This window comes from Calypte anna, chromosome 14 (assembly GCF_003957555.1).
Source record: "Calypte anna isolate BGI_N300 chromosome 14, bCalAnn1_v1.p, whole genome shotgun sequence".
NCBI lineage: Eukaryota > Metazoa > Chordata > Aves > Apodiformes > Trochilidae > Calypte > Calypte anna.
The window spans coordinates 2882501-2891802 of record NC_044260.1 but is presented as its reverse complement, the minus strand read 5'-3'; the positions used below and the strand labels follow the sequence as shown (position 1 = coordinate 2891802).

The 9302-nt window shown below is 66.5% G+C and overlaps 2 protein-coding genes across 2 annotated transcripts in view; both read left to right on the top strand.

Moving 5' to 3' along the window:
- Positions 1-42: 42 nt before the first annotated feature.
- Positions 43-2142, top strand: NDUFAB1 (NADH:ubiquinone oxidoreductase subunit AB1). The gene is given in 6 exon segments (XM_030459814.1): positions 43-192; positions 260-292; positions 294-377; positions 513-600; positions 1387-1517; positions 2006-2142. Coding segments are annotated over 5 exon segments (447 nt in total). The 3' UTR covers positions 1479-1517; positions 2006-2142.
- A 3629-nt stretch (positions 2143-5771) lies between these two features.
- The window catches only part of LOC115599151 (interphotoreceptor matrix proteoglycan 2-like), a 4872-nt gene continuing 1341 nt past the window's right edge, over positions 5772-9302 (top strand). The window contains exons 1-9 of the mRNA XM_030459813.1: positions 5772-5957; positions 6077-6189; positions 6263-6321; positions 6411-6568; positions 6719-6881; positions 6951-7142; positions 7939-8154; positions 8774-8927; positions 9083-9302. The exon at positions 9083-9302 is cut by the window's right edge and continues 1341 nt beyond it. Of these exons, the coding sequence (XP_030315673.1) occupies positions 6115-6189; positions 6263-6321; positions 6411-6568; positions 6719-6881; positions 6951-7142; positions 7939-8154; positions 8774-8927; positions 9083-9157 (1092 nt within the window). The 5' untranslated portion in view covers positions 5772-5957; positions 6077-6114 and the 3' untranslated portion in view covers positions 9158-9302. The remainder of the gene's footprint in view (positions 5958-6076; positions 6190-6262; positions 6322-6410; positions 6569-6718; positions 6882-6950; positions 7143-7938; positions 8155-8773; positions 8928-9082) is intronic.

Genomic DNA, 9302 nt, shown 5'->3' with positions numbered 1-9302 from the left:
GGGCCTCCCCGCCGCGCCGGTGCCTGCTGGTAGGAGGTCATTATGGCGGCCCGTGTCCTCTCCGCCTGTGTCCGCCGCCTCCTCCTCTCTCGACTGCCCCTCGCCGCACCGACACCCGCAGCCATCTCCTTCCTCTGCCCGCGCCGACCCTCGGCCCCAGGGCTGCCGCAGCTGCTGCCGCAGGTAAGGCCCGTCCCGGGGGTGCGGGGCGGCCCGGCCCCGCCGCCGGCGCTGCCCGCTGCTCTCCGCTGTCCCGCAGGTGCTGCGGGCCTGGCCCTGCCGCCGCTTCTCCCGACCTCCCGCCCCTCACCTTGGCGGACATCAAGGAGCGCGTCCTCTACGTCCTCAAGCTGTACGACAAGATCGACCCCGAGAAGGTGAGCGGGGGGCGGGCCGGGCCGCACCTCGCAGCACCGCCGGCCCGTCCGGGGCGGAGGAAGGCGGAGGCCGAGCAGGTTCCGTGGGTACCGACAGGGCTGCGGCCAAACCGTCTTTGTTTTCCTTTCCCCCAGCTCACGGCCGAGTCCCACTTCATGAAGGACCTGGGCTTGGACAGTTTGGACCAAGTGGAAATCATCATGGCTATGGAAGATGAATTTGGTAATTCAGAGCTGCACATCCTCGGCTTCACCACTGCCCCTTTCCTGGCAGTGCAGTGACACCAAACCAGCATTAGTTGTGCTCTGTGAGCAGCAGCAATGACTGGTCTCTGATGTAATGAAGGGAAGCCCAGATGATTTTGGCTCAGTGAGGGCAGGCACTGCTGTCTGTCTGTCTCGTTCCAAGCTGGTGGTCCAGGGGGCACTGACAGCTCTTCTCTCCCAGCCCTCCATGTTGCTGGGGAGGGACACAGTGGGTGACAGGAGCAGAGGACACACTGCTGCCTGTCAAGTCACAGGTACTCCAGGTTTTTCTTCACCAGAATTTTTTCATCATCAATACTTACTGCTGCTGGGGTAAGAAAGGGTGGGGTTCATCATTCGTTTTTGCTCCTAGTTTTGGACTTCCCCATGTGTTCATTTAAAGCTGAATTCTGGAGTAAGTGCCTTGTTTGTCACCTTGGGTCAAACCTGTCCCTGGGGTTTGCTCACCTGAACCCCTTTTGCTTTGTGTTCAGCCCCTCTGTGCAGTCCCTCTCTGGGGGGGCACAAAGAACTAAGAAGAAAAATTTGGATTTTCTGGAGCTTTGCACCTGGGGGCCTCCAGGGCCTGAGATCACCCCCTGGGGGGGCTGTGGGAGCTCTGGGAAGGCAATGGGGGCCCTACAGAGGAGCACTTTGCATCCCCCCCCCCCACTCCCCTGCTCCCCAGCCCCCAGCTCTGATCCCTCCCTTTCACCTTCCTCAGTCCCTTCCCTGGGACTGACCCTGAGCACTTCCCTTCCAGGGTTTGAAATTCCTGATGGAGATGCAGAGAAGCTGATGTGTCCTCAGGAGATTGTAGACTACATTGCAGACAAGAAGGATGTTTATGAATAATAATAATAAGTAATAAAATCACATTTTCTTCAAAGCTGGGTGAGTAGAACTCTGCTGCTGGGAGGGGGGTGGGGCACCCTGGGCAGTGGGTGACACCTCTGGAGGGAGGTGTGGCCTGAGGTGACAGCCCCTCAGGGCTGGGGGGAGGGGGCTGGGGGGCTGCCCCTCCCAGGTGTGTTTCCCTGCTCTGGGAGGGGGATGTGGGCACCTCCAGCACTGGGGCTGCTGTGGGGGGGTGGCAGATGGATGCCCTGGAATCCCCAGGCAGCTGGGGAGGGGAGCACAGCTCCTGACTGCCCTGGAGTTGTTCCCTCCGTGCCAAAAAGGAAATGGGCAGGAAAGGGTTAGTGCAGGGACTGCCCTGAGGGGCTGCAGGGGAAATGAGCAGCAGAGCAGGGCTGTTCCTGTTTGTGCCTCTGCAGGGGGAGCAGCAAAGGGGAGCTGAGGGGCGCCCTGCTCCCCAGCTCCCCGTGTGGTGCCTGGGTGGTGCTCGGGGGGGATAACTCTGTGGGCTCTTTCTCCCCCAGGAGGTGTCTGTGTGTCCCCAGCTCAGGGCTGCTGTCAGCAGGTGACATGTGCTGGCCCCTGCTGCTCTCCTCCCGAGGATGGATTGAAAGCTGAATGTCTTGTCCTTAAAAACTTTGGGAATAAATGTCTGAGCCCATGGGTGTGCTGGTGGCTTTCCCCCCCCCACTGGGGTCCCTGCTGGTGTCCAGGAGGTGAGGACCCCTGGGATCAGGGACTGTCACCCTGCCCTGGGAAGGCTCCAGCAGCTCCTCCCCTGCCCTCCCCTCCTGAGCCAGCACTGTCAGGAGCAGGAGCAGTTCCTGCCCCGGGGCTGCTGCTTCCCCTGAGTGTGGAAAAACAGAGCCAGGAGTGGAACTTCTGCTGCTGGGGAGCAAAATCCCCCGCCCCCCCCCCCCCGTGTTCTTGTGCCCACAGCTGCAGGGTGTAAGGTTTGTGCTGCATCCCCCCCCCCCCCCCGGCGGAATCCAGGTATCCCTGAGCTCCTGAACCCCACAGGACACTTGTGGGGCAGAGGCTCTGCAGGGTGGGCAGCCTGGGGGGGCAAAGGGACCCCATGGGCGTCCTCAGGGTTGTCCCTGGAGCTGCAGGGCACCAGAATGGGCCCCGGAGGATTGACCCTCAGCCCCTCTCTGTGAGCCCCAGGCTTTGGGAACGCCCCCAGGGCTCCCCAAATGTCCTGGGAGATTTCCTGAGCAGTGCAGTGGAGATGAGGGGTAACGGTCACACTTGAGAGGAAAGCCCCTTCCAACCTAAACTCTGCCATGGGCATTGGCTCTGAGGCACCGGATCAGAGGCAGCAGTGACGGGGGGGGGGGATCACTGGGCCGGGGGGCTGCAGGTTTCCCGGGGGGCTGCAGTTTGCGCTGGGGGGGCTGCAGGTTGCGCTGGGGGGACTGCAGGTTGCCCTGGGGGGGCTGCAGGTTGCCCTGGGGGGCTGCAGGTTGTCCCGGGGGGCTGCAGTTTGCGCTGGGGGGCTGCAGGTTGCCCCGGGGGGCTGCAGGTTGCCCTGGGGGGGGGGCTGCAGGTTGCCCCGGGGCGCTGAAGGTTGCCCCGGGGATAGGAAGGGAATTTAAAGCCCATCCCTCTCCAACCTGGCAGACCCCGTCCCACAGCCCAGGGGGCTCCAAGCCCCATCCAACCTTGGACACTGCCAGGGATGGGGCAGCCACAGCTTCCCTGGGACAAGGGCTCAGCACCCCCCTACACACCAGAGAATTTCTTCCTCATCTCCCCTCTTCCAGCTCGAAACCGTTCCCCTCATCCCATCCCTCCCTGCCCGTGTCAGGAGTCCCTCCTCAGTTTTCCTGCCGGATAAGCCCCTTTGTTAGCTGAGGGGGGGAATAAGGCGTGTGCAGCCCCGGGGCTCCTGTCCCCAGCCCTCCCTGGGGGCTGCCACCACCGATCTGACACCCCCTCCGGTGCCGGTGGGGCGGGACCGGCTCAATCTCCCCCCCCTTTCTCCGGTGCCTCCGCCCCGCCGCAGCGGGACCGGGCGGGGGCTTCCTGCCGCCGCCCCCCGCAGAACCAGCAGCTCGGCCGCGAAATGCAGCGGCTCCGTCTCCCACCGCTCCGGTTCCCCCGGCTCTTGGCCGCTGCAGGTGAGCACCGGGAGCCGCCCCCAGACCCGGAGGGGGAGCGGGTGGTCCCGCTCCGGAGGGATGCGGGATGTGGGGGGATGGGTGGGTGGTCACCGAGAACCCCCGCTCGGGTGGGCTCCGCCGTCGGGGTCCCCGGGTGCCCGGGTGAAGGGTCCAGGGGGTGCCACCCAGGCGGTGTCCCTGTCTCCCCGTGGCGATGGCTTTGGCGTGGTGCCGGGGTTGGCACATGGCGGCTCTGCCGGACGGGGATTTGGGGCTGAACCGGGCGTTTCCAGCACGTGGCAGAGCTCGGCCGTGTGGGGCAGAACCGGGTCTGGGTCGCTGGGATGAAGGCGGGGGCGGGATGAAGGCGGGGGGAGGGAGGTTCCAGGGGGTTCCGTTTCCAGCTCGTCCAGGGATGCTGCCCGAACCCGGTTCCTCTGCTCTCTCCCCAGTGCTCGTGGAGTGCTGTGCCCGGTTCTGCCCCGCTCTCGGCACCGGGACGGACCCCACTGCTCGACCCTGCCGGGGGTCTGCGCCAGGGAGCGCTGCCGCACAGGTACAGCCCAGCGGGTCGGTACCAGCCCAGCGGGACGGTCCCGCTCGTGGCGGGGCCTTGGTGGCATCATGGGACACCCTGGGCCCCGGGGTACCGAGCTGGGGCTGCTGAGGGGTGGCAGCTGTGGGGCAGCCCCGCTCAGGGACCCTCCCCCACCCCCCTCTGCCTCTGCCCCCAGACCCGGAGCGAGGAGCTGGCAGGGATCGGGCACCAACACCGGAGGCCGTGAGGCAGCTGAGGACGGAGGCTGAGCTGTGGCCCATCCCTGGGACCTCCACCGAGACCCCAGCCCCCAGGGGAGCCCCTCGGCCGGGACAAAGGGGACAGGACCCACAGGGTGGGATGAGGGAGCAGCCACCCACGGCCCAGGGTCCCGATTGTCCCCTGACCCAGCACCGGGCACAGCCCCTCCCGATGGATCTGCCCCTGAAGGGACAGCACGAAGTGCCACTGCCACGCAGGGGACCCCTTTGCAGTCCCCACCCCCGTGATAGTTCCCAACCCTGCTGGGGGTGGGGAGGGGTCCCCCAGCACCCGACCAGGATGGAGTCCCCGGGGACAGGTCCTGCACAGAAGCAGGGGGGTTCACACAGCTTCCACTCCCCAGAGACAAGGGCTGAGGAGGACGCAGGTGCCACCATCCTGCTGGGTGATAGCAGCTCAGGGACACAGCTGAGCATCACACCATCCACGGGCAGCCCTGTGACAGGGACAGTGGGACATCACCAATCCTGGGGGGCTGCTGAGCCCAGCTGGGACACGGCAGGGGCTGCCGGGGGAGGATGGGGCCCTGTGTCCTTCCCGTGGCACAGGACAGATGTGTCCTGGCAGAGTCCCCGCTCTGCCCTCGCCTCTCTCTGCCATCCCTGGGGGCTGGGGGGCTGGGGCCCGCTGGCCAGCACAGCCCAGCCTGCCATGGGGACAGGGGCAACCTCACTGCCTGCCACAGGCAAGGGGCTGGGCCTGCCTGCCCCCACCAGCACAGCCAGCACCCCAGGGGTGACATCCCTCAGCCCCGAGGGAACCCTGGGCCAAACCACTGGGGTGTTGGGACCACCCAGCACAGAGCAGCCCCCTGAGCATAGCCGTGGCTCCTGGGTCACAGCTCAGTGGCCCCGGCAGCACGGCTGTGGCACCGAGCAGGGGGCCACCCACCAGCCCAGGGGCCTCCCACATCCCCCTGTCCCCACAGCCTGACCCAACTGCTGGCTCTGCAGCCTTGTCACCCACCCTCAGCCCTCCCCAGGGACCAGCCAGAGTGTCCCTGGGCTCACCCCCCTGCAGGCACTCCCCTGGCAGGACCAGTGGGGGGACCCGGGCTGGGTTAGGCAGTGCTGAGCCCTGGTCAGCAGCTGCCCCCTCCTCAGCCCCTGGTTCCTCCAGGCTGACAGCTTGGTCCCAGCCTCTGCCTTCCCGGGGGCTGGCCACCATTGTTGGAGTCAGTGCCACCACTGTCACCAGTGCTGCCACCATTATAGCTGCCACTGCCAGCCCAGCACTGCTTGGGGACGTGGGGACAGTCACCCTGGAGCCCAGTGCTGCTGTATTGCAGAGGGATACGGCAGGGCTGGTGTGGGTCCCCCAGCTCACCTGCCCACCATGGTGCCAGGGTCCCCCCAGCAGCCCACCGAGCCCCCCGGGACCCTGGGCCACCATGGGGGCCCCGGTTCCCCCAGAGCTGCTGGGGACTGGGACCTGGTGCAGTCATCGGCCACCCCAGAGCACGGTCAGATGGGGACACCCCCGAGCAACGCCAGCAGCAGGCAGGGCCCCTCGGGTGGTCATCGTGGAGGATCAGCCCCCCCTCCTGAAGAGGTGGGTCTGAGGGAGTTGGGACCCTCTGCCTGGGCAGGGCGGGAGGAGCAGGGCCCATCAGCCCCCCCTGGGGCAGGCGGTGTGGGTCCCGTAGTGTTGATCCGCGTCTCTCCTCGCAGCATCTCTGCTCCGCATCCCCTGCGAGCTGGTGCTGGACATGGGCTTCGTCCCCGCCCTGCAGGACCCCCGGTCCCGGGAGCACCGGGGGCTGCTGCACAGCTTCAACCAGACGGTGAGCAGGACCCGGGCTGGTGGGGTCTGTGCTGGGGGCCATCCCGCAGCCCCTCACACCCCTCCCCGCACAGGTCACACCACTCTTCACCTCGGTGCCCGGGTTCCTGCGGCTGGAGGTGACGGGGATCAGGTGGGTGCAGCGTCGCGTGCTGCGGGGACACCGCGGTGCCGGGCCCGGGGTCTGAGCCCCCGGGCCCCCCGGGTGTATGTGTCCCGCAGGGAGGGCAGCGTGGTGCTGGAGTATGATGCACTGTTCGCAGCGGAGCGGGTGCGGGCGCTGGGTCTGAGCGCGCTCCTCGACGCCGCCCTGGGCTCCGGCCCGGTCCGGCCCGGGCTGGCGGTGGGCACGGCCCCCGTCCTGCGAAACGTGGCTCTGGGTGAGTGCGGGGGCTGCGAGGGGCTGTGCCGTGCCCGGACTCTCCAGGGGCTGGGACAGGGTCCCGAGGCGAGTCTCTGGCCCCCTCTCCGGTGGGCGGGCAGGAGGGTGGCACAGCCGGATCTCCCCCTACCCCCCCCCGTCTCTGCAGAGCGGCCTCTGGACCCCTGCACTCTGCTCTTCTCGTGCCAAGACGGCTTCGCCTGCGTGCCCGGGGCGGACGGGAATGCCACCTGCACCTCCCTCTGCCACCGCGACTACTGCAAGAACCACGGCATCTGCACCCATCCCCCGGGACAACAGCCCCTCTGCCAGTGAGTGCACGGGGACCACTCCTGGGGGGCCGGGCGCCTCCCCACACGTCTCATGGTCCCCTGGTGCAGGTGCCCCGCGGGCAGCGATTTCTGGTTTATGGGTCTGCGCTGTGACTACCGAGTGACGCAGCAGAGCCTGCTAGGCATGGCTGCGGGGGTCCTGCTCAGCATCCTCCTCCTCGGCGCTGTCCTCGCCGCCGTCGCCTTCCGCCACTTCAAGGTGTTGCTGCTGGAGGCCAGGGCCGACCAGACCCGCAGCAGGTGGGGGTTGGGGCCGGGGATCCCAGGAGGGAGGAGTGGGCGATGGGCTCTGTCCCCACACGGTGCCCGGGGCTAGCGCAGCCCTTCTGGGGGCAGGGGAGCAGGCAGCGAGGCTGCGGCTGAGCTCAGCCAAGAAAAACACTCTGCAGCAGCTGATAGTGGTGGGCGGGAGGGGCTGGGGCCAGGGGACGCGTGTGGGGCCTGGGAGTGGCTTGTCCCAACTCCCCGTGGAGCCACGGCGGAGCCCCCCGGCTGGGTGGGAGGAGTTGTGTGTGGCCGTGCCGGGGATGCTGGTGGCCGTGCCAGCCTTGTGGTGGTACCCGGAGGTGCTCTTAGCCCTGACCGTGCCGTGCCCGGGGTCTGTGGGGTGCTCGTGGCCATCCCAGCAGTGCCCAGGGTACACGCGTGTCCGTGCCAGCGATGTGCAGTGCTGGGGAGGGGGCTCAGAGCTCCGGCAGCAGCGTGCAGGCAGGGAAGGGGTGCACGAGTCTGTGGGTGCACCCAAGAGCTGTGGGCTGTGCTCCCTGTGCTGATGGCTCTGCCGTCCTGGCCCCGCCAGCGATTCGTAATGTTCTGGGGATTGTTCCCGAGGAAACCACCGCAGCGACCCTGGAGCGGGGTCAGGCGGGGCTGGGTGTCAGGGGCTCTGCCCCCACCCAGGGTGTGGGGTTTGGACCCAGCGCTGGGGCTGTGACATTTGGGTGGGAGCCGCTGCTCTGTGCTGGGAGTGCTGTCCCTGGGGGTCTGCATGTGCAGGTCCATCCCCTGCCCCAGCAGCCCCGCCCTCGCCCCGCAGCTACCGCCGGTTCTGCCGCCTAGACGATGTCTCAGCCCAGTACTGGTCGCGCCCCTGGCTGCCCTCGGCCAGTTCGCTGGACAACCCGGCCTTCAGCAACTCGGAGGAGCTGCTGCACCTCCAGATCCTGGACACGGGCTGCTGCAGCTGTCGGGAGGGCTCGGGCAGCACGGGCAGTGCCAAGCAGCCCCAGGTGCTGCCTGCCTGCAGGCCCAGGTAGGGACAGTCTGCAGGACCCCCGTAGCCAGGGCTCATCCTCGGTGTGCTGGGGGGAGCAGGGCGGGAGGGTCGGGGCCCAGCAGCCCCCCTGGCACCGCAGCTTTGCCCCCATGCCCTGCCCCGTGCTCATCAGCAGCCGCAGTGTCCCCTGGTGCCCAGGGAGCAGGGATTGGGATTCCCCCCTCCTGCCCCTCGTGTAAGGAGCTCTGTGGCAGGGACTCGTTTCACATCTGCAGGAAGCAGCGTGGTTGTCTGCGTATCACAGCCTCCTAATCAGCTTCCAGGGGTGTAAATGGAAAAGGGCCCTGGAAGTTTCCAGTTCCACGAGCAAAGGTCTCTGCAGCCACAGCCACCCCCACCCATGGGACCTGGGACTGAGCGAGCACAGCCACAGCTGGGGAGTGACCCTTGGGTGCTGTGCTGGGGACCAGTGCAGCTGCAGAGATCCGGGGACACCTCTGGGGACAGATGCAGGCAGGGGAATGAGCAGAGAGCCCACTGGGTACCCAGTGCAGGCCCCTGCTCCTCAGCTCCAGAACAGCTTTATCAGCAGCAGCAGCTCTGACTTCCCCCATTCCCACCCTTGCTTTTAGTTACTGATGAGCTTTCTTCCCAGTTTCCACTACGACTGGCACTCCAGCTCGAGCAGCATGAATGATCCCATGGTGGACTCAGGCAAAGCTAGCGATATCTCCCTGTCGAGCTGGCCCATGGAGCCCATTCCCTGGACACCCTTTCCCCTCCTCCATCAGCTTTCCAGGCAGCGAGCGGTGAGCAGAGCCCTGGCTGGGGGGCAGGGGAGCACCCAGGGGCTGTGCTGGGAGGTACCCGGGGCTGCACCCCTTCTCATCCCATCCTGGGGAGGCAGGGAGGAGGGGGGGCACTGGTGGGAGCCCTCAGCCCCTTCTCTGCTCTGTCCCCACAGCACAAAGGCAGACGGCCTCGTTCCTACTGCGAGGGGATGGAGCTGGGCAACCTGGAAAGGAGCTGGACAGCCTGAGGAGAGCAGAGCAGAGGCAACGAGGTTCAGCTTTTAAAACCAACCACATTTTATTTCCACGTAACAAGCTCAAGTGAAGGAATTTCAAACACTTTGACGATACAATCAACGCGGGTGTGATGTCAGTTCCACGGGAGGCAGAGTC